The 27643-nt window shown below is 50.1% G+C and overlaps 1 protein-coding gene and 1 long non-coding RNA gene across 2 annotated transcripts in view; one reads left to right on the forward strand and one right to left on the reverse strand.

The window, feature by feature from the left end:
- The window catches only part of LOC146786207 (cytochrome P450 2J5-like), a 438174-nt gene extending 416109 nt beyond the window's left edge, over window positions 1-22065 (reverse strand). The window contains exon 1 of the mRNA XM_085635784.1: window positions 21664-22065. Within this exon, the coding sequence (XP_085491910.1) occupies window positions 21664-21840 (177 nt within the window). The 5' untranslated portion in view covers window positions 21841-22065. The remainder of the gene's footprint in view (window positions 1-21663) is intronic.
- Window positions 22066-25016: 2951 nt separating this feature from the next.
- Window positions 25017-27643, forward strand: part of LOC146786208 (uncharacterized) — a 344235-nt gene continuing 341608 nt past the window's right edge. The window contains exon 1 of the long non-coding RNA XR_014970577.1: window positions 25017-25783. This is a non-coding gene — a long non-coding RNA (uncharacterized LOC146786208). The remainder of the gene's footprint in view (window positions 25784-27643) is intronic.

A 27643-nucleotide genomic window follows, 5' to 3' on the forward strand; every position in this document is an offset into this window, starting at 1 on the left:
TGTATCTGTAAGAAACATTAGTTAGTTAGATTCCTCACCGACCCACCCATCCTCCCCGTTCTGCGAACCGACATCTGGGGTTAAGGCTATCCTTTCTAGGGCCCTAGATTTTTTGGCACCTGTGTCTGTCTCTTGCATGGCTCTGCGTTCCTGGCGCGGAAAGCCATGTACAAGAACTGACGTCAGCGCGCGAGGGCGGCGTCTAAGTACTCCGACGATGTCATTCCGGCGCACGACGCCGACGACGGACGCGGAGCCGCAGATGACGCCTAGCGACGCGCAAGGGGTATTGTTGACGAAAAATCTTTCCGGATCCAGCCTGACGCCTGGGGATATTCTAAGGTGAGGAATCTAACTAACTAATTTTTCTTACAGATACATCGTTACCGAAGGTAAGTAACTTGTTCGTCAGTATCAAATCCAACTCACACTTAAATGTACTTAGATATGCTCAGGGAGTTAAAGGAGCCAAACACAAAAAAAGAAAAAGGAAAAAGGAAAACACCGCTACCCTACCAAATCCCACCAAGTCTCAATGTCGCAAAGTCGCAAAGTCCCAAAGTCCCAACGTCCCAGAGTCCCAAGAGTCCCAAAAAAAGAAACCCAACTTCAATCCACAAGTGCAGAAAACTCCCCAAAGTGGTAGGACTACAGCCCTCAAGCCTACTCCAAACAGAGCACTGATCCGATCCGTTCCCAGTTACTGGTAGACTAGGAGGCGGCGAAAGACTCCTTTCAGATCATTGTTGTGCCTCCCGACTTCGGTCTCCCGTCTCCAGATCCCAAAGGGCAAACAGCAAATCGGCTAAGAAAGAAGGAGCTTTTGCTAAGTGTGCCGGAAAGCCCGTCATCAACAGTGGCGTGTACCGTGCAAGCCGCAAACCGGCACCCGCTGTTCTTGGCTCACATCGGCACGCACGCGTCTGCCGCCGCACCCCCTCCAGGAGCCGGGAACTGCTAAGCAAACCCAGCACAGCCGAGCTGAAGCTGAACGCGGTGGCGGCAGCGGAACCGGGGACGGCAGCGGAGGCCAGAGAAAAAGGAAAAAAGAAGGATGACAATATCACCGGAGAAGCGGAATAGCCAATCAATCTCTCGTCAAACAGCGACAACCAGCATCACAACAGCAGGAGATCTGCTGTAGAGGTTCGTGGAGCTCAACCCGCGACCGGCTGACTAGCAGGCCGCTATGTTCCCCACTAGTCTTTTTATTGTTACATTTTTTTAAATACAAATGGGTTACACACATTTGACAGGGAGGACCTGGCTTGGCAGTTCGGGCTGGACTGTTCCCATGAGGCACAGGGTCAAGACTGATTTGCATATGACTGGGTTCAAACTGGAATGGCATGGTGACCAAAAAACAATGGATTTATGCCCAGATCTCTGTACTGGGGTGAATGTATGACATTGTGTTGCATTCTGTCCATCAACTGTTGTTTTTGCATTTGTCACCCCGAGTGGGACGGGTATGCTCAGACGTGAGTCCCGTTCTCTCTATGCCACTGGAATCAAGCTATCCTGGCTGAAGAGGGGTGAAACCCTGAAACCGGTCCTAGGATGCTTGTTTCCAGTCCAGGGAGGACCTGGCCTGGCAGTTCGGGCTGGACTGTTCCCATGAGGCACAGGGTCAAAACTGATTTGCATATGACTGGGTTCAAACTGGAATGGCATGGTGAGCAAAAAAACGATGGATTTAGGCCCAGATCTCTGTACTGGGGTGAATGTATGATATTGTTCTGCATTCTGTCCATCGACTGTTGTTTTTGCATTTATCACCCCGAGTGGGACGGGTATGCTCAGACGTGAGTCCCGTGCTCTCTATGCCACTGGAATCAAGCTATCCTGGCTGAAGAGGGGTGAAACCCCGAAACCGGTCCTAGGATGCTTGTTTCCAGTCCAGAGATGACCTGGCTTGGCAGTTCGGGCTGGACTGTTTCCATGAGGCACAAGGTCAAGACTGATTTGCATATGGCTGGGTTCAAACTGGAATGGCATGTTGAGCAAAAAAACGATGGATTTAGGCCCAGATCTCTGTACTGGGTTGAATGTATGACATTGTTCTGCGTTCTGTCCATCAACTGTTTTTGTATTTGTCACCCCGAGTGGGACGAGTATGCTCATACGTGAGTCCCGTGCTCTCTATGCCACTGGAATCAAGCTATCCTGGCTGAAGAAGGGTGAAACCCTGAAACCGGTCCTAGGACGCTTGTTTCCAGTCCAGGGAGGACCTGGCTTGGCAGTTCGGGCTGGACTGTTCCCATGAGGCACAGGGTCAAGACTGATTTGCAATTGGCTGGGTACAAACTGGAATGGCATGGTGAGCAAAAACACGATGGATTTAGGCCCAGATCTCTGTACTGTGCTGAATGTATGACATTGTTCTGCATTCTGTCCATCAACTGTTGTTTTTGCATTTGTCACTCCGAGTGGGATGGGTATGCTCAGACGTGAGTCTCGTGCTCTCTATGCCACTGGAATCAAGCTATCCTGGCTGAACAGGGGTGAAACCCTGAAACCGGTCCTAGGATGCTTGTTTCCAGTCTGGGGAGGACCTGGCTTGGCAGTTCGGGCTGGACTGTTCCCATGTATGTATGTATGTATGTATGTATTTTACATTTGTAAAGCGCACTGTAACCCTACGGGTATCCTGGCGCTAAGACACAGCAAAAAATAAAACACAATTGCGAACTAAGCTGGACAGCTGGTTACGCTCTGGGAAATAGCCTGGTCTTAACTTGCTTGCGAAACCGCAACAAGTCCTGTATCTGTCTCAGCTCTAATGGAAGACTGTTCCACAGGCGCGCGGCTGCAACGCTAAACGCTCGTCCCCCCCATGGTAGATCTTTTATCTTTGGGATCCTTGCCAAATTAGCTGCCGAGGAGCGCAGGCTGCGCGTAGGTACATACCAGCCGAATCTACGTTGCAGCGGTCTAGGTCCGAGCCCATGAAGAGCCTTAAAAACAATGCACAAGGACTTAAACAAAATCCTTTGTCTCACTGGGAGCCAGTGCAGCTCCGCTAATGCCTGAGATGTTGATGCTTTACGTTTTCTCATTAAGACAAGCTTTGCTGCTGCTGCCTGGATGCTCTGGAGCCGCGAACCCAAGTAGCCAGGAGACTCAAGCAGCAAAGCATTGCAGTAGTCCAGGCGGCTGAGAACAACACACCTGACTACTGTACCTCTTATCTTAGAGGGTAAGAGTGGTAGGACCCTACGTAGGCCTCTGATAATCAAGTGGCAGTTCGTAACCACTTTATTCACATGTGATTCCAAGCTGAGCTTCTCATTAAAGCTGACCCCCAGATTATGCACTGTCTTCGCGGGTACCAAAGGTATGTCCATGGGGAACGGCCAGAAGTTAGATGGTAGAACCATTGGCACTTTGCCCACTACACAGTGCAGAATTTCTGTTTTGGCATTATTAAATTACAAAGCGTTGTTCCTCAGCCTAGACACTATTTCAGTCATACACTTATGGAAAATTTCTTGGGAGTCAGCATGGTCTCCCTCCAAGGAATGAATGAATGAATGATTACGGTCTTATATAGCGCATAGCTACCCGGAGGCATCCCAGCGCTTAACTCGCTAGATCTTGGAAGAATCAGGCAAACAGGAAGGTTTTTAACCTCTTCCTGAACCTAAGATGGTTAGCTTCCATTCTGATAGAATCGGGGAGATTGTTCCAAAGGGTGGCGGCTTGGAGGGAAAAGCGCCTGCCTCCCATTCGCACTCTCCTGGTTCTAGGAATTGCAATCAGCTTCTTATTATCAGACCTTAGAGCACGTCCTGGGAGATATAAATGGAACATAGATTGAATCAGGGAAGGTCCTATTTTATTAATGGCTTTATGGACCGTAGTCAGCGCTTTAAACTGTACCCTTTGCTGGACAGGCAGCCAGTGGAGTTGACGCAGTGCTGGCTTAGCAGAGGTCCAGCGAGGGATATTCAGCAGCATTCGGGCCGCGCAATTCTGTACTGTCTGCAAGGTTTTTATGGTAGCTTGTGTAGTGCCTAAGTACAACGCATTTGAGTAGTCCAAGCGTGAAAGAATCAACGCCTGCACTAATATTCTCCTGGCCTCAAACGGAAGAAGTTTAATTATCTTCCTAAGTAGTCTGATGATGGCATAACAGGTTCCTGCCACCTTGCGAGCTTGAACACCAAAGTTCAGGGCTGGATCCAGCCAGATCCCCAGGCTCTTAATTTGTTCTTTAGGTGGCGGCGGAGGGCCCAGATTAGACGGCCACCAGTTCTCTACCGTATTGGATGGTTTATAACCCAGCAGCATCACCTCCGTTTTTGATCCATTCAACTTTAAGAAGGATCGGTCCATCCATTCCTGAACTTTATTGAGGCATAGGGAGAGGTTCTCAAATGGGGCATCCTGGGAGGCCAGGGAGATGATAAGCTGCGTATCATCTGCGTACGTTACCAGCTGTACTCCCCAGGGCAACACCACCTCAGCCAATGGCCTCATATCAATGTTAAATAGGGTAGGGCTGATGGATGAACCCTGGGGGACACCGCATTGCAAACGCATTTGAGGGGAACAGGCATCATCCTCAAAGACCGCAAAGGTCCTATCGGACAGGAAAGAGCGCAGCCACTTTAGTGCGCCTCCTCCGACACCTACTTCCATCAATCTATGAATCAAGATGGAATGATTCACGGTGTCGAAGGCGGCCCTAAGATCTAATAACAAAATGGCTGCCCTATCTCCGTTATCCACAATCTTCCTAGCTTCCTCCACAACAGTGGTTAGGGCTGTTTCCGTGCCCTGCTTAGCTCTAAATCCTGTCTGAGTAATATGGAGGGAATTGCTGTTTTCAAGGTAGGATCCCAGCAACGAATTGACATGCTTCTCCGCAAGCTTACTGATGGTTGGCAGTAAGGAGATAGGGCGATAATTGGCCCAATCTTCCGGGTTTAGGTTTGGCTTCTTTAACAAGGCCTTCACTTTTGCCTGTTTCCAGGAAGAAGGAACCGTGCCTGATGTAAGTGAGGCATTAATCACCTCTTGAATAACTGGGGTCAAAGTATCTGACACCAAATTTAAAATGGTAGGCGGGGCGGGGTCCGCTGGAGAGCCTGATTTCAGGTTATTCAAGAGGGACAGTGCTGTAAAATAATCTAGTCGAGAAAAGTCATCCAAACCGGGTTTACCGGTGTCCATTGAAGGGGGCCAGGTCCATTCAACGGGCGGAGGCTTAAATGAGGAGAAAATATTATCCACCTTATTGGAGAAATAATGAGCCAGTTCATTACAGCGTGAGTTTGCCAGTCCAGGGTCGTTAATGGGAACAGGGGGGTAAACAAGGATTTGAAGATTTTGAAAATTTCCCTGGGGGCGTTGGACGCCGAGTCAATTTTTTCCTGATAGTAATTTGATTGGGCAACTTTAATTCCATGTTTGTATTTCTTCAGGGCCAATTTATAGGTGTCCTTACTATCTTCTGAATAGTTTTTCCGCCAGTGTCTCTCCTGCTGCTTACATTGGCGCTTTAGAGCTTTCAGTTCTAATGTATACCAAGGTTTTTTATTGTTGCCCCAATACAATCAATTGCTTGTCATCAGCATAATTGACCACGCTATTGCCGCAGGTCACAGCCAAAGAGAACCCTGTAAATTCCTTACCTGGGACCGGTGGGCGCTGAGTGAGGGCTGCTGCACGCACGCGGAGGGTGGACGCTCCCTTCCGCGTTGCTGTTGCTGGTCGCACTTGCTGGGGGACAGAACTCCAAATCCCAGCATTCCTGGCAGTGTCTCCGCCCCCACCTACGACGACTTCCACGCCTGGAGGCGCTAAATTAGAACGGCTCCCTCGCCGGAGCGGGTGCTATTGCCGCAGGTCACAGCCAAAGAGAACCCTGTAAATTCCTTACCTGGGACCGGTGGGCGCTGAGTGAGTGCTGCTGCACGCATGTGGAGGGTGGATGCTCCCTTCCGCGTTGCTGTTGCTGGTCGCACTTGCTGGGGGACAGAACTCCAAATCCCAGCATTCCTGGCAGTGTCTCCACCCCCACCTACGACGACTTCCGCGCCTGGAGGTGCTAAATTAGAACGGCTCCCTCGGCGGAGCGGGTGCTATTGCCGCAGGTCACAGCCAAAGAGAACCCTGTAAATTCCTTACCTGGGACCGGTGGGCGCTGAGTGAGGGCTGCTGCACGCACGCGGAGGGTGGACGCTCCCTTCCGCGTTGCTGTTGCTGGTCGCACTTGCTGGGGGACAGAACTCCAAATCCCAGCATTCCTGGCAGTGTCTCCGCCCCCACCTACGACGACTTCCGCGCTAAATTAGAACGGCTCCCTCCGCGTCACGGGACACGCGCGGGCGGAGCCCGGGCAGAGGGCGGGCAGTCTGTGGCCGTCCGGGGCCGGTGAGGGCCGGGCTGGGCAACTCCATTAACATCCTGCCCCAGATATCCCTGGAACTGGTTAAGACTGGTCGGAATATATGAAGGTATTTTGTTTGGGTCATTGTCATTAGTCCTGTTTTTGGTCTGGCTGTTATAGCTTCACCCATCTATTGTGTTGCATTTGTCTGCTACTTTGGAAACTGTATATACTATTGTGGAAAGAAAATGAGTAAACCGGGCAAGGTATCCAAGCTTGCTGCGTCTCGCCCTAATACTAGATTACATGCAGCCTTGCCCCAGCCTTTACCAACACTCACGGCCATTGATAAAATGTTGCAGCAGACTATCGGAGTTGTGGCCACTGCAATAGAAAATACGGAAAGGAGACTATCTATCACTCCCACACTATGCTTACAAGACTATGGGGGGGATTGCTCAGCAATTACTATTGATCCTATGGTTTCCGATTCTTATCTTGTTCCTACTTACGCTGAGCTGTCATGTTCCCAGATGCTTCCCGAAGCCTCGAGAAACGAGGAACTAGCCTAGGCCTTAGTGGAGTCTTCTAATAATGCTGAAGACCCTCATTCTATCCTGCCTCCTTCCTCCCCTGCATTAATTGTGAAATCTGGGAAGCCAGGCCCTAAGTCGAGGAAAAATAGTCTCCCTAAAAAAACAAGGAAACTAGGGAAAAAAATGGAGGCCAACCACAATTTGGGAACCCCATCGGACAGTACATTGCATCCTCAATTGGGGGTGCCATGTTGGGTCACCAATATGGTGGCTGATCTAGAGGCATGCCTGGAACAGACTATTGCCTCCCATATTAAACCCCTTGTTTCAAAATTAGATAGAATTGTCTCCATTCTAAATAAGAGAGAGGGGGGTACAGCGAAGTCTATAACTCCTCAGGATAAGATACCATCACCCGCAACTGGTAGTCAGAGGGTAGTAACAGATGATATTCCAGTAGCACAGAACTTAAACCTAGGAGTATCAACAAGCATCCACGAGCGTACAAACTCCATGCCTTCACTCCCTCCTGCACCAACTGTAGTGAGTTCTACTTCCCAGCCCGTAAGGGCTTTACCCGTTAATCATAGACCTCATTTCAAGGAGGATACAACTCTGCTAAAAACTGCCTCACTTAAGGCAAAGCGATCTGAGGAGTCTAGGGTAGTCCCTTCCCAGTTGCCTTCTATAAACCTGCCCCCAGAAGCACAACCTTATGTGGTAGTTTTAGTAGGTGTTCCGGCCCTTATAGAGGGGAAAAAAGAATATGAGAGTGATCTTAAAAACAAATGCATTCAGTGGTTAAGCATAAACAGACCTCTCCCTCCTAATATTTCAGGGGAAATTTTGGTGGTGAGAAGAATAGATTGGATAGGAAGGGGTCCCAAAACAGTGGCAGGAGATGCCATAACAATAAATTTTAGGGACCCTGCCGAAGTGGATTATATCTGTAGAATCCCCCCTTGGTGGAACTCCCAGATATTTCCCCTGCATTTGTCTTATTTCTACCCTACCTCAAGTTCCAATCTGAATTGTATACAGAGGAGAAGGGTCAAATGGCCAACATGTCTGGATTCACCAACTCGGCTTGCAGCAATTTACCAGATTGCCATTCCACTTATCAGTGAAATGAGGGGCTTTTCCTCCCCTAGTCAGGCTACAGAGATACACAGGAAGTTGACTACGAGTCTAGGTGAAATATTTTATCCAGTTGCCAGGACTCGGCAGTCAAGGGCCAGAATACATCCCTGGTATGATCATGCCTGTAAAACTGCAAAGAGAGATATGCTTGCAGCAATTAAATCTAAGGCTACACCAAAAATTAGAGCACTCAGGTTATCCTATAAGAAGGAATTGACCAGGGCCAAGATAGAGTGGGAGGAATCCAGATGGAATGATTTGAGACAAGCACTCCTCTCCAAGGATCACAAGAGTTTTTGGGCCATTGTCTCTTTATCACTGAGAGGCGATCGGGAGGAAGGGGTCCCTAATATTGCTCCCTTAGTGTGGGAGGCGCATTTTAAAGAACTTTATTCAAGTCCCGAGTTGAGGGCTTCTGTCTCCCAGGCACAGGACAATATACCATCTCAAGGGATTGCTGTATTTGTAGACCCCCCCTTTGATTACAGTCATTCGGGCTTAGGGACGAGCTCACAGGACCTTCATGTTGGGAATGAGGTCAATTATTCAGATCCAATTTCTATTAAAGAAGTGGAATCTGCAATTGAGGGATTGCCCCTAAATAAAGCGCCAGGCCTTGATAAGCTCCCGGAGGACCTCTTCCGTTCCCAACCTAAAATCTGGGCTCCATACCTGACCGCTCTGTTTAATGCGATTCTGCAAGGTTCCGCGCTGCCGGAGACATGGCTTGGAGCCGAGATTGTTCCAATTTTTAAGAAGGGCTGTCCACTAGCCCCATCCAATTACAGACCCATCAGTTTATTGGACACCACCCAAAAACTGATGGGCCGTATACTTCTGAACAGACTATTAGATTGGATGGAGGTGAACAAAATACTGACTCCCTTACAAGCCGGTTTTCGATCGGGTATTTCTACCCTGGACCAGATCTTCCGGCTACAGGTCCTGTATTGGAAAACTGCAAGAGTGGAGGGTGGCAGACTCTACCTTGTTTTTGTGGACCTGCGGGCCGCATTTGATCTGGTCCCCAGGGAGAAACTTTGGACGGTGCTGAAGGGACTTGGTCTCCCACCCTACCTACTTGATGTGCTGGTTCGCTTTCATACAGGGAACTTCGCACAGGTGAGGTGTGGGAAGAATGGGGAGCTATCAGCTCGCTTTCCTGTAACCCGGGGGGTACGCCAGGGTTGTGTACTGGCCCCTACATTGTTCAGCCTATATGTAAACGGTTTGATTAACGAACTAAATAGTCTCAGGGATAGTGACGCCCCGTTTTTGGCTTCTGGTCGGGTGCCCGCTCTGATGTTCGCGGACGACACATTGTTGCTGTCGCGGACATCATCGGGCATCCAGCGGGTTCTGGACGGGTTTATGACCTTTTGTGCCTCGAGGGGATTGGAGATCAATCTGGGGAAAACTAAGTTTATGGTCTTTAATACCCCGAGGCACACCCGCCCGAACCCTGCACTAGGTGGTGTTCCCCTAGAAAGAGTTAAGACCTTCATATATTTGGGAGTCACGTTGACTGAGCACTTCGTGTGGGTTGCTCAAGTAGCTAAATCCTCCCTGAGGCTATCCCAGATAACGGGAGGAATCGGAAGATTACATAGAATCTCTATATTCAAACCTGTTACTCCTGTACTAGAGATCTACAAAATACAGGTGAGGTCAGCAGCCCTGTATGCTGCTGAACTGTGGGGCCACATAAATACATCCAACTTACAGAAGGTAGAACATGCTTTTATGCGCAGTTTGGTTGGTCTCCCCCAGAGCACACCTCTTATACCACTGCGTCTAGACATGGACCTAGAATCCGTCAGTGACCTGGCGGCTGTACGACCATTACTTTTTGGGAGAAGGCTTTGGTCTGTCCCTGAACTTGCAACTTTCAGAGCGGAATTTATTGCAATTTGGGGACAGCTAAACTACAAGAAAATACCATGGCTACTCCATATAAAGACTTCCCTTTATCAAGTTGGTTTGCCCCATCTTTGGGAAACCCCGGGCATTAGCTGTGTGAGGACTGAAAGGTCAGAGATATTGGCGGCTGTTAGATTTTATAATTCTAAAATTCTATGCTGCCTTGGGAAGGTTGACCTCTGAGTTCTTAATGGTGAAAATCGACTCTGGGCTGGAGGTATTCTTGGACTTAGTACAGCCTCCTCTAGCTAGAAAATTATATATTCAGATGAGACATGGTTCCTTGCCAATTGGGGCGTTAACATCTAGATGGGATAAATTGACGGAGGGCATTTGCCCAGCCTGCAAAATTTGTAATGAAGATATTACTCATATCATGTTCTTCTGTCCAGCTTACAGCATGATTCGGAAATGTTGGCTTGTCCCCTTGTGCAAAGATTTGGGGCTCAGACAGTGTGCACAAGCTTGTAGAGTCTTGACGTTTGACACCAATCCTCTCATTGTTTATGCAGTTTCCCGCTTTTTACATGGCATGTGGCGGAGAAGGATGAATTTTATTTGAAGAAATGCTTTTCTTTTAGCTCTATTTTCTTTTTAACCATGATAACCCATTGTTTAATAATCTTTTTAAACCTTTCTTGTATTTATGGTCTTATCCTTGTACTTGTATATATCGTATTGTACTTTTATGGTCTCATGACCGAAATAAAGTTATTCATGGACCACACTAATGTTATTAGCTTTAATAATCTTCACCAGTGGCCGCATGTATACATTAAACAGAATAGGGCTAATTGAAGATCCCTGAGGGACACCATGCTCATTAGGAAAAAAAGCTGATTGATACGGAGGCATAAACACAGCCTGCCATCTACCTAACAGGTAAGAGCGGAACCATTGCAGAGCCAAATTTGTCACTCCCACCTCCTCTAATCTTAACAGCAGAATGTCATGGTTAACCGTGTCGAATGCGGCAGACAGATCCAGCAATATCAACGTTGCAGATTGTCCCCTGTCCGCTCGCATCCGAAGATCATCCAGCACGGTGACCAAAGCGGTCTCCGTCCCGTGACCGGGTCGGAAACCAAATTGATCTTCCTCCAACTTATTATTCCCTTCCAGGAAACCAGAGAGGGCCTGGCTCACCAAACGCTCCACTATCTTTACTGGATATGGCAAAAATGAGGCACAGGGTCAAGACTGATTTGCATATGGCTGGGTTCAAACTGGAATGGCATGGTGAGCAAAAAAATGATGGATTTAGGCCCAGATCTCTGTACTGGGGTGAATGTATGACATTGTTCTGCATTCTGTCCATCAACTGTTGTTTTTGGAGTTGTAGCGAAGGCGGGTCAGGGGACCAGGGTCTCTGGCACTGGTCGCGGTCGAGTCACGGATGGGCGCAGATGGGCTTGCCTTTGGCGCGCCAGCAGTGCAGCTGCACAGTGCGTGCCATTAAGTAGGCGTCAGGGGGAGGGCGGTCAGCTGGGAGGTGGGAGCGGGAAGGACATGCTGGAGGGGGGAGGGGCCACGATGCAGCGGCGGCAGGGAGTGTGGGATAAAAAGAGCAAGAATAGAAAAAAGGATCAAAATAGTAAGAGGGGCAAAAAGAGAAAAAGGGAGAACAAAAAGAGAGAGAGCAGAAAAGGCACAGAACAGAGCGGACCAGCAGAAGAGCAGAGTGCTCTCCTACTGGACCACTAGGCATGAGGCACAGGCAGGAGCCTGCAGGTGGGGGAGGGCCTTGAACACCTACCTGGCACAGAGGCTCTGGGCTCAGAGAGCAGTACCTTAATGGCGGAGCTGCTCTGGGGAGAGCAGTCACACTGACTAGGTCAGTCAGATAATCTGGGTGGTCCTTATAACGTCCAGTTACTTAAAGAGCATCATATTGGCGTGGCTTGTTGGGCAAGATGGTGGAGGCACTTTGAGAGTGCTCCAGGACCCATCCGCCATCCACCTATAATCCTTACCTTAAACTGGCCATCATGTACTGATTTTTGCAGCTTACCTGGTGCAACATCCTAGGCGGAACACCCGGGAGTGCAGAGCTTCGTCTCACATCGTCCCGCTGCAGTGGCCCGGCCGGCAGTATCTTTCGGACAAAATGGCGGCTCCCTTCCCCTGAATGTGGCACCGGCCATCCTCTGTGTGCCCTGCCGGACCATGCATCTGGTCCTCAGCATGAGTGGGGGGGCTCCTTTGAGGCGGCACCCGCTCCGGGGCGGCTACCAGCCAGAGGTGGTGCAGGGCTCCTTCTCTCCATCTCCCGGTTCCCGTCCTTGGCGCTGGAGGTGGTGGGCCCGGAGTATGGAGATCCGGCGGCCCATCTCAGCGACGAGTGCCTGCCCGGGCCTCGGCCCGCTCCAGAGCGCGGTCGCGATACCGGCTGCCATATCGGGCAATGGGAGGACTGTTAACTGTGGTTGTCATCCCCCACGCATCGAGGAGTATCGCTGAGGAGCCCTGGGCCGTGGAGTAGTGAGCGGCGGTATGAGTGCTTCCCAGCAGCAGTGGGCCCACCCATGACCCGGCCCCCTCTGGCAGTGCGGCCGCGAGACCGGCTGCCATATCGGGCAGCAGGGGCCCGGGGATTTAGACTGCAGGTTCTGGTGCGCAGGGAGGAGCGGCCGAAAACTCTGAGATCGAGGTGTGGTGAGTGGAGGAGCCGCTGAGTCCTGGCAGCGGCAGGGTTGCAGGGACAGTTGTTTGGGGGCCCCCGCATGCGTGGGAAATCGGCTGCAGTGGGTCCTCATCCCTGAGTGGCCCTGCTCACCATCCAGTCTGGCCAGATCTCCCTTCCCCCTCCTGGGTCACACACTGCCTGCGCTGGCTCCCCAGGTCCCTGTGGAGTCCTTGTGAAGACGTGGCCGGCCGCGTGGTGGACCCTGGGCTGGGAATTACCCTGAGCTGATCCTCAGCCACATAAATCGAGTGGCAGGAAGCCCGTGCCTGGGAAGCCTGTGACTGGACCCCTTCCCCTCCTTTTTGGCCAACGGGCGGCTGCACTTGGCCTGGGGTCTGCACTGGAGTGGTGGGGAGGAGGGCCTCCCCTGCCCGTGCCTTACATTTTGGTTCCCCTCTGGTCACATCAACGGCTGGGGACCCCCTGCTGGGGGCTTTCGGACACGCGCATCGAGCGGTGCCCGCCTGTGTTTAAGGGCCTCCGCCGGGGGCCCCTGTCCGGTGTCTCTTCTGTCCCCACATTGGAATGTGGGTCTGGAGCGGCGTCCCCCCTTCCGTGCCATCACGCTCTGGAATTGTGGCCTCTGGGGGTAAGGCCGCCTGCCTTCTCTCCTACTGCCGCCTGGGCTGGGAGTTTCGTGACCCTGGCAGACGGGGGCCTACCCGCGGCCCTGGCTCTGGACTTTCTCCTTTCTTCTCCCTCTCCCCATCCCGTCCCTCGCTCCTGCAGGACCGTCTTGTCTGGGGTGGTGGAATCCGCCACACATATCGGGTGGCGGTGGGCCAGCCTCGGTCACACTTTCGCACTGGTTACTTCCCCTGTCTGATCTTAAGCCGCCTATAGGGGTCTGCTGGTCCCCTACTGCAGGGTCTGTCGGTGGGGATTCCTGGCGCTGCGGCTCCTCTGGGTGCCACCATGGGAAGAACAGACAGATCAGCAAAGGCTCCTGCCACTCAGACCAAGATGGACCGTTTCACCACCTCGGACATGAACGCGGTTTGGGGGGCCACAGAGCAGGGGCCCCCGCCAGCTGCAGACTTGTCCACTATCTTGCAAGCCATCCATGCCTCACAGACCTCGGTTGAGGGCAAGATCGAGGTGCGAGTGGACATGACTCTCATCTGGCAGGATCCCCGAAACGCCACAGCCCGGATCAAGGAGATTGAGACCCGAATCTCCACCTTGGAGGATGATGTACAACAACTTAAGGGGCAGGTGGCCCGTCTCCAGTCGCATACCCAGGAGTTCCACCACCGGGCGGAGGATACGGAAAACAGGTCCCGGCGCAACAATCTCTGCCTGGGCCACACGGTGGACTTTCTGGAAAAATGGCTGCGATCACGGGTCCCAGAGAGCTCTCATTCTCCGTGGTTCACGATTGAGCGGTCCCCTTGGTCCCTGGCCCCGAAGCCGCCACCGGGTGCGGCCCCCGACCATAATGAGGGTCCTTAACTTCAAGGACCGGGACGCCATCCTGTCTGAGGCACGCAAACAACAACGGCTCCTCTACAAAAATGCGCAATTATGATCTTTCCGGACTACACCAGCGAGGTCCAGAGTCAACGCCGTTCTTTTGGTGACGTTAAACAGAAACTGAGGGCACTCAACATCCAGTATCGACTCCTTTTCCCGGCACGCCTACGAGTGGTGTTCGCTAACAAGACTCTGTTCTTTGACACTCCATCAGAGGCCTGGACCTGGGCGACGGAGGAGCATCCCTTGCGTATTGAAGACCGAACTCCACTCCTGGAGGGGGCAGACCCGTTCGCCTCACACCTTTTGCTCCTCAGCCTCAACGCAACCGATACCGCAGGTGCCGTGGGCAGAGACAGCCTGGTCGGATTCCACGCCGAGCCACTACCGACCGCCAATACTGCTCTCCGTTGAACCCCCTGCTGGGAGACACTCAGGCTCATCTGATCACTTGGACCACGGGGGTACTTCCCCCGACCTTCATTGCTTGATCTCCCAGATATGGACCTCTCACACAACCTGATGCTTCTGAAAGACCCTGCTTGAATTTGTCTCTGCCTGCCGGGCTAAGCTCCGCAGCCGGATGCCATGCTCGGTCTCAAAGTATTTCTTTTCTTTCTGATGGACTAGTTTATGCTCATCCTGACATGAGGAGGGGTCTTCCACACTTTCCCAATCACAAGCATTTTAGTTTGGTTGTTCATTCACTGGTTTATTGTTAGGGTGACAGATGCTTCCGTTTCTGAAGTGTCTGGTGGGGGGTGGGGGTGGGGATGGGGGGACCGTTGTCCCGAGTTTTATCTGTAGTTTTGTTCTCTTTGTCTTTCAGTTCTGTTGCATCAGCACTCTTCCTTGTTTTATCACACCCGCGCTCACAAAACGTCCCACTTCAGAAATCATGGGACATGGTAACTTATACCTGGGCTCCCAGTCACGCATCCCGGCATCCCTGCCCCTGCCCCTGGTCGTGCGCCCCTCCAGGGCTTTCCCCGAGACAATTTCTCCAGATGGCTGACACACCGCAACAGAGAGTATTCTTGCGCCTTATGTCCTGGAAAGTCAACAGTCTCCTGGACCATCTCAAGCGTACGGCAGTCCTACGCTACGTGCAGCGCCTTGGGGTGGAGGTCTTACTGTTGCAGGAGACTCACTTATTAGGTAACCACTGCCCCTTTTTAGCGCAATATGGCTACGACAGGGTCTGGCACTCAGGCTTCACTCGCGGATCCCGTGGGGTTGCAATCCTGGTACAGCGCACCCTTCCTTTTGTGGCAACGCGAGTCGTTCATGATGATTAGGGCACCTTTCTGGCCCTGTCCTCCACCCTGAATGGCGCTCCCCTTAATTTGGTGTCATTGTATTCTCCTCCATCGTGGCTGACCACGATCCTAGCTGCCTCCGTTGAGCTCCTGTCTTCCCTGCCCCTGGGTTCCACCTTCTTGGGGGTGACTTCAATGCAGTCTGTTCCCCTGCTCTGGACACGACTGGGCCCCCTTCCCACAGCAGACTGGCGCATGTGAAACATCTCATGAATTGGGCTGAATCCCTAGTTCTTTGTGATGTGTGGCGCTCGTGGCACCCGCGTTCAAGGCAGTTTACCCACACTTCGACAGCACACCATACACAAGCACGCATTGACGCCATTTACATTCCCTCGACTGACTGCCTTAGGCTCCAAGACGTCACTATCCTCCCATGGGGTATATCGGAACATTCTCCAGTGATACTCACTGTGGGTGCCCCTCCTGCCTCACTGCGCCAGACATGGAGACTGAACGCGTGGTTCCTCCAAGACAAAGACTTCCGTAAAGAGGTTGGGCAGGAACTCCAACATTACATCCAGATCAATGCAGGGTTGGTGTCATCGCCGGGTATCCTGTGGGAGGCTGGCAAGGCCACGATTTGCAGAGTCGCCAAGGGACAACTCAAAATCCAGTGGCGCGAGCGCAGCTAGACCAGATCACCTCACGTGAGGCGCAGGCCTTGCGCCTTGACCGGCCCACCGCCTTGAATCCCAACGCCTCAGAAGTGAGGCTCCTGGCACACATCCGCGAGAGATTTGACAATTGTCGATGGACGCGGCTAAACTCCTCTGACGCTCCTCCGTGTATGGGTGGGGAGACAAGAATGGTTCTCCCCTCCATAGACTGGCCACCTATCCCAGGGCGAACCGCATAATACCTGAGATCATTGCTCGGGACGGGTCGGTATGTAACTCCTCAGCCGCAATGGCCCAGGCCTTTGATCTGTATTATCGCCAGCTATACACGGCTGGGACTCCCTCCCTGTCTCTTACAAATATGTTGAGGGCTAGAGCCATACAACTCCCTCATTTGGACTCAACTGTTCAGGAAGACCTGGACTGTCCCATCACCCAGGAAGAAATTGGGGAAGCAATTACCCTTACCTCGTCCGGCAAGACGCCGGGTCCGGATGGTCTTTCCCAGGAATATTATGCTCTGTACTGCAAGACGCTCACTCCATACCTCGTTCAGCTATTCCATGAGGCAGTTGAGAAGGGCTTCTCTCCTTCCGAGACCGATATGGCCACTATTGTGGTCCTTCCCAAATCCCAGCCACCCTCATCCCAATGCGCTGACTACCGTCCCATTTCCCTCATAAACACGGAGCTAAAACTGTACGCCACGATACTTGCCCAGAGCCTTAAACCCCACTTACACACGCTGGTCTACCCAGACCAATGTGGGTTCATGCCATCGCGTGGTACCCGACATTGTCTGAGGAGGCTTCACTCAGCCCTGGCCCACCGACACTTGATCACCCCCTACCTTGTACTCCTCCTGGTTGATTTCGAGAAAGCCTTCGACTCGGTGAACTGGGGGTTCTTGGAAGACGTCCTGGCTGAGATGGATTTCGGACCCCGCTTCCGGGGTTTTATCCACGTACTGTATGCTCGTCCGAGAGCACGAGTGCTGGTGAACGGGGTCCTATCAGAACCCATTCCGATCTGCAGGGGAACAAGGCAGGGGTGCCCTCTCTCTCCCCTGCTCTTTGCTCTGGTGATGGAGCCCCTAGCGGCCCTGATATGCTCAAGCGGGCAGGTGCAGGGTTGGGAGTGGCCCAATACAGAAACTGACAAAATCGCTCTACCCGGACGACGTTCTGATTTACTTGGCGGATCCTGTGAAATCGGGCCCTCAGTGCCTCTGGATCCTCCGGTCTTTTGAACACGCCTCCGGCCTCCGGCTTAACCCCAATATACCGGTCTTGGTTCCCCTTCACATGTCCAGAGACTGCTTCAACTGGCAGTCCACCATACCGCTCCGCCGCCTATCTTTTAAGTATCTAGGGATATGGGTGTCTTTACTCCCTGAACTCAGCTGGGCTCTTAATATCACTCCCCTGGTGAAGCGGGCTAGGGCGGACCTGTCAAAATGGCAATCCCTGCCTCTGAATCCCATGGGAAGAGTCGCTCTTTTTAAAATGATGATTCTTCCCACATTCCTCTATATGCTTCAAAATACCCCCCTCAACTTCCCGAGAGTGTGGTTCCAGGAGCTAGACAGTCTGGCCTCCAAATTCCTGTGGGGGAAGGGAAGGTCCCAACTGGCCCTAAACGATTGCTGAATCCCTTCCTTCGATGGGGGCCTAGGGATGACCTATTTATATCTTTATTACCTGGCCACTCCTTTGCTCTCCCTGCATGATTGGTTTAACAGAGGATGGTCTGATCCGACGTATCAGCTGGAATTCAGTGAGTTGGGCCTGTCCAATATCCAGTCGATGCTGTATGGGGCACCTGTCCCATCCCGTCTGCTGGAAGTGACATGCTCTGTGTCCTTGGCCTGGCGGGCCGCATTGCGTCACACCAAATGGACTCACACACTGACCCAGTGCACACCCCTGGGGCAGGGTACCTGGCTCCGGGAGGTCAGTGGGCTTCAGGGCTATCGGTCTTGGGACCTTATAGGCAATTCCCAACTGGGTGATGTTTGGGTGGGAGATCACATGTGCTCCTTTCAGGACCTTCAAGCTTGATATTCCCTACATCCCTCGCAGTTCTATAAATATTTACAGCTGCGCCATGCCCTTCAAGCGCACATTACGACCGGCACACGACTCCCGGATAACAGCCCTCCTGAGGCTCAAATCATGCTGGGGGATCTGGGGAGGGGGGGCATCTCCCGCATTTACTGGACACTCATTAATAACACCCCAACATCACTCGATCGGCTGTGGACTTAATGGGAGGAGTGGGTCGGCACTTTTGGAGGAGGAGGACTGGCGTGATGCCCTTATGACCTCAGAACCATCACTGCCTCCACCAGATTGCGCATGATACAGCTCTATTTTTTACACGCCGCCTACCTGACTCCTGCGCGCTTACACCGTGCGGGGCTCCAGCTGATGCCCGCCTGCACTAGATGTGGATATGAGCCAGCCGACTTTCTCCATATGGTATGTAAGTGTCCACGCCTGGCTCGATTCTGGGGGGACATTGAGGAGGAGCTAATTGAGCTATTCGGTTGGGAGATCCCACATGACTTGAAGCAAGCGCTCTTGGGCATCAAAGACGGGCTGGATGGGTCCAGAAACGAAAAACTATTCTACACCATGACAATGGTGGTGGCTAAAAGGGACATAGCGACTGCATGGAAATGCCCTGATCCTCCCACCGTTGGGAAATGGCGGGCCAGGGTTGACTGGTGCACCACCCAGGAAAAGACCATATATGCAGCGCGTGGCTGCCCCAAGATGTTTCGTAGGATTTGGGGGAAGTGGTTTGGAGGTATGGTTTAACCTTGTTGAGGATGCTCCAAAATATGTCCTTTTGATTTTATATGCCTTTGGCCATTGGGTTGTCCAGACCACTGCATATATTTCTCTGTTATCATGGTGTCTTGATGATTGGCTGGTGCTTTTTGTGAAATCAATAAAAATGTGTTTATCAAAAAAAAAGCATCATTTTGCATTCTGGAAATTCCTCGCAATAAATATGAGCATATATTGGGGATGCTGACACATATGCATCTATATTCGTTCCTCACTTTGCACACCCATGCTCCTTCCTTTTCTGCTACCTTTCCTGCACGTCATCCCAGTCTCTGCTGTACTCACTGTCTGCAGCATGTCGCCCTTCCAGCAGCCCAGTGGTTTACATGTCTCTAGCCACCTGTCCTTTGGTCTTCTGATATTTTTTACCCTTGCGGGTAATGCCCTTTGCCTCTTTTGGGGTTACTACCTACTGTCTCTTCTCAACCTTTTCCTCATATAGTTGAACAGTCACCTTCGCTTCTCCTTCTTTAGAATAACTGTATAGCTGATGTGGTCAAACCTCCTATCTTCTGGCCTCTGCAGCACCCCTTGGTCCTCCAGAGTTCTCCAGAGTTGCCTCTTGTTGCAACTCTTCTCTGTGGATCGTCATCCCACACAATGTCACGTGACTCCTGTCACATTCACCTTTTACCACCATCTTCAATTAGGTGGGAACCCATTCGCAAATGGAAAGGTGTTCCCCGGGGACCCCTTCCCTTTTCTGAATGCATGCAAAAACGATTTTTCGAGCAGGCAGTGTTCCCAGGGACTCTTCTCTGTGGGTTATCCCACACCATGTGACGTGACTGCTGCGTTGTAGCCACAACATGCTTACCAGCCTCTGCACCTCCTGCCCTTTGCAGCTCCTCATCGGGATATACCAAGGTCAAGGCACTCACTAAGGTTGAAAAATGGATCTCACATCTGAAAACTATGATTGTCCCTGTGAGGCTCTTCCCTGGAGAAAGGGCTCCTCCATCATACTTTTTCTGAGGTGGGTTGCCCTCTGCTTCATTCTGTTCATCTTTCCTCCCTCCGCCAGCCTCTGAGCTCCCTTCTGTAGGCAGCCTACATCCACTGCCCTGGGGGGTGGTACACTCATTGTCTCTGCTCCTGGAACATCTCTGTTGCATTTCCCCACCGTTTTACGCAGGTGTGGCCGCTTCTGGTCTAACAAAGGAACATCATCCAAGGCCCTGCACTGACTCTCCCCTCGCCTTTTGTATTTTTGAAACTCCTTCTTCCGTTTGTCTCCTTTTGTCCCTGTGGTCTTCCTGCTTCCCCCCTTCTTCCTCCAGCACTATCCAGCAAGCGCCTCTCCAGCACCTGCCGCCATTTTGTCATCTAGAGCGGAGGAAGTGCCTTCAATATTGCGCATGTGCGCAGCATCCTGCCCTTCTAGGAGCCCCCTGTGAGCAACCAGCCCCTAAGTGACCTCGTCACTCCTTATAGCCTTGCACAGCTGTGTGTCTCTGTGCTACAACGGCCTCTCAGGCCAGCCTCAGCTATCACCGCCAAGGGTGTCCCTGCGGGCAACAGGCTGTTGCCCTACATGAGTCCGTGGCACTGCAGCCCCTCCCCCACCCTTCTCCCGAAGAGGTCCAGCCTCTGCCTGTACTTAATTTGTAATGAAAAAAAGTGCCAGGGCTCTTGTTATGAGGCCTCCAAAGCTTACACCACCTATTGCCCCTGCCAGTGTTGCCAGTGACAGTACTGACGAAAAAGCTAAAGAGCACACTGCTAAAGTGTGACCATTCAGACTATTCCAAGCCCCCAAAGCTAAAAAAACAGAGCCTGGGCGGCAGGGATTAGTTGTTTGAATTAATACTGAATTAATGAACAATTGCTGTTCTGCTCATCTTGAAATTATACAAACAGCGCCTCCATGTGGCAGCTGTCATAAGTGCCAGTATTGACAATGAGGTGCTGGTGCAGAGCACGGAAATCACCGGCTCAAATTAAGCGCTGTCCTCTGCCCGAGGGACTCAAAGGGCTTCAATTCTCCATTGTGTCCGTCGGAAGGACCAAAACATGGATTTGTTCACCACAGAACAGCACTCGATGTGCGCTTCGAATTCAAGGACACCAGAATGAAATATTGTTGTGGACGATGCAACGCAGGTGTCACCTGCCAATCGCCCTCCTTTTCCATGTACTTCTTATCTATATCTCAAAGCCTAAACTATAGAAAAGTTTAAAAAAAATGTACTGTACATTAATGAAGTGAGATATCCTGCTGCATGTGGCATGCAGCGCAGACGTGTATTTTTAGACTCATCTTTGTAAATTTCGCTTCTAATAGACAGGGGGCTGCTTTTAGCCCTCCGGATTGTTCACTGGCTTCACAATCATTTCTCCCGAGCTTATGCCACCATGGCAACCAATAATACGCACACCAGCTGGACTGGCATCCTAAGTGACTTCTTGCCATAATTCTGATTTCCCAACCAATCCCCATTTGGGTGCAAGCAGGGGGCTGTGTCTGCCTCAGATGGTCATTCATGCAGTAATTCCACGTAAAGTGGGTTCTTAAATGCATACATTTTCCAAAGCAAAATCGTATGGAATCTGTTCAATGCACATTCCCAAGTTTGTGGACCTTGGAATAGGTGAGAATACAGTTTTTACCATTTAGCCTCCATTTCGAGGGCCGAGGGGCACAACCCCAAATGGTGAGGACACTGCACCCTGTGGTATGAGTATTTTCTAGGTGTGGTATTACCCCAAATGATGGAAGGCAGCTTAGAGTAAGCCCCCTGTGCCTCGCTCCATATTCACCCCGTTTCCCAGCATACCTGCATGAGAGTTTCATGGTGTAGTCTGAAGTTCAGGGCCCACATGCCTCCAACGATAGGGAGTGGAGTCGGTCCTGGTGGAAACTTCCTCGCCGCCCACTGTAGATTTAGAAACTGGCCCAGGAGCAGGACCACAGCCAGGGCGACAAGCGCCCACGTGCCCTCCATCGCGTCCATCCTGTGGGGAGCTTTATCCGGAGCTGAACCCGCAAACTCTTTACCTGTCCGTCTCTCAGTCAGGTGTGTCTTGTGGGGATGTATCACTCTTCCTTCTTTGTCTCCTAATGTCAAACTGTCACAGGGCACACTGTAAACAAGGACTGGAGACGCCAGGAAGAGGAGCCAGGTTGCACAGAGCTGCCATCAGGTCGTGCCAAATGCTGCATTTACCCTCTCTTCTCCCTGGGGCCTCTGCGTACACAAATTTTTAATTAGGATTGACTCCTTGAGGTCCAGGCAGTATATGTGAAAAGAAAAACGTCAAGCAACAGCCACGATCCCTTGCAGGGTGAACCACAAAAGTCACAAAATAAACCTGTGCTTACCACTGGGTAGCTTGGCACAAAAGCAGTCAGGCTTAACTTAGAGGCAATGAGTAAAGTATTGATGTGGCACAGAAACAGCAGTACAAGGAAAATACCACAACAGTTTAGAAAAATAGAGTAAATTGTAATACATTGTTTGACACCAAAACAACAAAAATCTAATCCGTCGAACTGAAGTTATGAATTTCAAAGTTTTCGGTAAAAATCAGCACCTACAAGATCCAAGATCCAAGACACTGGGGGCCCGATTCACAGAACTAACTTAAGACAAAATCCTAAACTTACTACTTTTGGTATTCACAGAAGTTAGGATTTTGTCTTAAATTTGTCTTAAGACAAACTTAAGACAGACTTAAGACAGTCTTAAGACAGACTTAAGACAGTCTTAAGACAGTCTTAAGACAGACTTAAGTTAGGATTTTGTCTTAAGTCTGTCTTAAGACTGTCTTAAGTCTGTTTTAAGACTATCTTAAGTTTGTCTTAAGATTGTCTTAAGACAAACTTAAGACAAAATCCTAACTTCTGTGAATACCAAAAGTAGTACGTTTAGGATTTTGTCTTAAGTTAGTTCTGTGAATCGGCCCCAAGAAGTGGATTGGGCCTGGTTGGAGCTTACCTTCGCACTTAGTAGACATTTTGAATAAAATGTTCTAAGAAGGTAAAATTCAGCATGGCAAGGCTGCAGGTCGTGTCCGAGGAGGGTGCGTCGTCGTTGGGGAGCCACTGGATGAAGATTTCTGTTCAAACTTAGTCTTTTTTTAGAAATCTTAAACTTCAGCTAGACAAAGCTGGTGGCTGTAGCTGATGAGAGCTCCATGAGGCCGGCTACCCCTTCGCTGGCAGACTGCTGAAGAGGATTTGCTGCTGCAGAGAAGAATGTAGGAGGAGCTACTGCGAAGTCAGGCCAGCCACCAATGCACCTTGGGCGGATAGGCGAGGAGGTTGGTCCCAGTCTTCCCTCGAATCTCGGAGCAGCTTTTAGCCAAAAATTCCCAACTTTTGGATTTTGTCTATCTGGGCACCTTAAGAACCACCACCAAGGGTCTGGGATTAGAGGGGCACCACTGGGGGGGGTGGGGGGGGGGGTTAAAACCCACTCATGCTGGATCCAGGTGGCGGTTCAAGATGGAGGCAGCCTTTTAAGTCCCTAAGGCTCTGAACAGGAGGTCAGCCAACTAGCCCATGGAGTCACTCTAGTAGTCCGGGGTGCTGGTGATGAAGTAAAGTTCAAGCAACAGGGCAGACCTCTGAGTGTTCAAGGCTGGTTCCAGGCAGCAAAGCTTTGAATTCAGGTGAGTCAAGCAGTCTTGTTGAGTACACAGCAGGCCACACCAGCAGCCAGTCCTCTGAAAGTCTTTCTGCAGGTTCAGAAAGTTAAATGAAAAGGGGGTCTGATGGTCAATTTTATCCAAACAATCATGTACAAGAGTAACCACTTATACTTGGATAAATCTAGAATGTATGACGTTACAGCACATACATTTACAATGCATGCCTTTACAACGCAGTTTTTGCATCGCAACATCCTTTACAACTAGGGCTCCCGGTTTTATGGTATCTATATTTTTGTCATTTCCGTCTGTATTTATCCATATTTATTTTTTGCAAATTTTACCTGTATTTATCCATATTTATTTTAGGTTTTGTGAAAAAATGAAGCTGAAATGTGTGTATTTCTGCATTTATTTAACCAGTTAATGTGCACTTGTGCCTGAACACCTGTCAGGTTTCAATGATCTAAACACACTCTGGTGGTAAAATATGCACTTGTAAGAAAATCTATACATTTTAGTATCAAGGTTGTGCAAATCTCCTGCTGTTTAAGGCTCTTTACTAAAATCCCTATTTTTTTGTATCTCTTTGCCTGTCAATCCGCACAGTTAGTAGCCTGGCAGTCATGATTGACAGCCTTTAGAATCACTCAAAAACAACCCAATTTCCGTTTTTATCTACATTTAAAAATAAATACAGACAGGAAAATAAATGGTTTTCTGTCTGTATTTATCTGTAAGAATCAGTAAAAACGGAAAACAGGGAGCCTTATTTACAACGCATTCTTTTACATCCCATGCCATTACATCGCATTTTTAGAAACTACCTTTACAACGCATTCCATTACATCGCATTATACCTTTACAACGCATACCATTACATCGCATTTTAGGTAAGTGTTGGATAGTATAGGGGTAAAAATTACTATTCTAACTCCAGTGAGTGCAACAGTAGGGTAAGTGTTGGATAGTGTAGGGGTAAAAATTACTATTCTAACTCCAGTAAGTGCAACAGTAGGATAAGTGTTGGATAGTGTAAGGGTACTACGCGTTGTAATGGTATGCATTGTAATGACTTGCGATGTAATGCCTGCATTGTAGTGACATGAGTTGTAATGACATGCGTTGTAGTGACATGCAATGTAAAGAATGTTGCGATGTAACGACTGCGTTGCAAAGGTTGTTTCCTGTGAATCTATTGGTACGTCCTATTAATTAAAGGAAACCATCTTGTTTGTTAAAAGGACTCTCATCCATTGGATTTTACTCTGTGGCACGCTTCATCATCGAGTCCTCCCCACAGATTCCATTATTGTATCTGGGCGGGCTCTACCTCTTTTTTCCGAGGAAGCTCTTAGATGGTATTTTTTATGGTCTATGGTTGGGGGATCTAAACTTAAAATTGCCTAGAAATGCCCTCAATCAAACTATTGGTATTTTATTCTCAGGCCTCCCCTGACAAGATAAAAAAATAAATGTAGCAGTTATTTACCCGGCCACCTGATAAACAGTGAATTTCCTCTACTATTTACCCCACTTGACTATTTGGCAGGCAGCCTTGAAAACAGCCAAAAAAGGTCAGCATTTGCCCGGTTGCTGGCTAAATAGTAGAGATACTGAACTGCTCAGCTGGTGGCCGGGCAGACACACCACGATTTTCATGGCTGCTGGCTAAGTAATAGAGATTCTGCACTGATTGGCCGACGCCTTTGCAAATAACATAAAACATTCGCTATGCAAATTTACCTGTCCTGATACAAGCTGCCATAGGGTCTGCCAGCAACCGGGGACGCCGGGAGATAAGCTGCTGCCACGCCGCCGCCAGAGTTGTTTACCGCTTGAATAGGAACTCCAATTCCCAGCATTCCTAGCAGCGCGCAGGCTGCTGACAGGGGTCTCAAGTGCCAGGAGGCGCATAAAGAGCGGCGAGAGCTCCCGCGGCGCGGGTGCTTATTGCAAATTTACCTGTCCTGATACAAGCTGCCATAGGGTCTGCCAGCAACCGGGGACGCCGGGAGATAAGCTGCTGCCACGCCGCCACCAGCGTTGTTTACCGTTTGGATAGGAACTCCAATTCTCAGCATTCCTAGCAGCGCGCAGGCTGCTGATGGGGGTCTCAAGCGCCAGGAGGCGCATAAAGAGCGGCGAGAGCTCCCGCGGCGTGGGACGCGCCCGGGCAAAGCCCGGGCCAAGGGCAGGCCCGTCAGGGGCAGGAGGAGGCAGGTCAGGGCCACCCCTCTAACGTCTGGGTTACAAGTTGGAACATGGCACTGGTAAACTATTTGTGACTGATAACCCCCACAGGTACTGTTGCAGCTAATTTGGATGTGACTGCTATATCTAATACCCCTGACTTGTATTCATTGGTGAACGACTTGGACTAATTTTACCAGGGAAATGTTTTTATTACTATGATGAAATAAGGAGTTTACTCATAGCCAACGAGTGATATAGAGCAGCTAATTAAGTTCAGGTGTTATACCCTGTCTGATTGGTAAAAATATATTGTAATCCAGTTGTTACTAGTAATGGGTAAAAGGAAGTCGCTGGTTGGGAGTGAGGATGGAGGGGAGGCGGGAGGCATAAGCGTAAGCTCAAATCGGAGTAGAAGGGGTAAAAGGGCAAGGAACCTTCCAACTCATGCAAGTAGCAATTGTGTTCTAGACCGGATAGGTACCTTGATAGAAGAGTGTGAGGGTATCTTAGAGCTAGAGCCAACGCCGCAAGTAAACAGTGACCCACCTTCTAATAGGCAGGCCCATGCTGATAAAATGTATAATACTACCATCCCGGCTATGTTTCATAAAGCACGTGCAGGTAAAGTGGATAGAAGCACTAAGGAGGGCGAATTATCCAAAGAAGCCGTAGTCAATATAGATCATGTCGTTACATTGGTGCAGTGCTCAAACAGATTTCTCCCGCTACTTGATATTGGTAACAATGAAACACGAGATGAAGGTGGGGTACAAGCATTCCAGGTATCCCCAGTCACTCTCGACCAGGATAGGGATAGGGGGTTAAACTCATATAAGGACCATCAAGATATATTTTTGCAAATTATCTCGTTGAGGCAAGAAATGGGCATAATGAGAGGCCAGATAGAGGATTTAAGTGCACTGGTAAAATCATTGACATCTGACCGATTGCAATTAAGGCCCACAAGGGTGAATGAAGATCACGGATACTCACACATAGCCCTGAAGACCATACCACCGCTCACCTCACATACTAACCAAACACAGGTTCCCGGAGCTATACCTAGTTTGGGTCGGCCCGGGGATGAGATTAGAATTATACCTTTAAAAAAGTCTTGACCTAGCCCGGTTCCTACTAGGACAAATGACATCAATACCTATAGTGAATATCCTCCTCCAACAGATTGAGTAAGGGCTCGGGTACATCAGAATGGTAAAAGTGCATTACATCTTACTCAGTTGAGGGCAGAGGAGCAAAACATGTATTTGGCTTGTTGCTCTACGGAATCGTATAGCCCACCAAAAATTGTAATGGTGAACGTTCCCAAACTATCTGCGCACAATAGACCTGAGAGCGAGGATTCCCTAATAAATAAATAAATCCATTGGATAAGGCATGTGAGAGGATGCCAGTCGGTAATTAGGGAAGACATAGTTAGGGCCCGTAGGTTGGTAGCAACAACAAATCCCTTGGATAGCATTGAGCTTACGATGGCCAGGGCACAGATAGCGGAAAATCTTTTTGCCCATGAATTTCGCACAAGCGCCCCAGGACAATCAGCCACACAGTTTAGACGCCCACCTAGGAGAGGCGATAATGTCCATCAATATGAATATAATCTTTACAGGCACCGGGGGGTATCTACACTCGAAAATATAGATTGACATATGAGAGATCTGGATAAGTGGCAACAGGTCCAACTGTCATCAGAGGGGGCCTTCAGAGATAGTGTTCTTGGGTCTAATTGCCTACCATTAGAGTTGGAACATGGTGTAAGAGAGGACTCCTTGATAAATAACCAAAAAATAGGGATAGGGCAAGACAGCAGCCGAAGTCCAAGCTTACCCGCAGTAAGTACTCAATCGGCGTGGAATAGGGTATTAGCAACAAACACACTACTGACATGGAATATTGCAGGATTAGGTTCCAAGCTGGGATCTCCAGAGTGGCACGCTTTTATCGAGAGGT

Source organism: Triturus cristatus, chromosome 11 (assembly GCF_964204655.1).
Source record: "Triturus cristatus chromosome 11, aTriCri1.1, whole genome shotgun sequence".
NCBI classification, from domain to species: domain Eukaryota; kingdom Metazoa; phylum Chordata; class Amphibia; order Caudata; family Salamandridae; genus Triturus; species Triturus cristatus.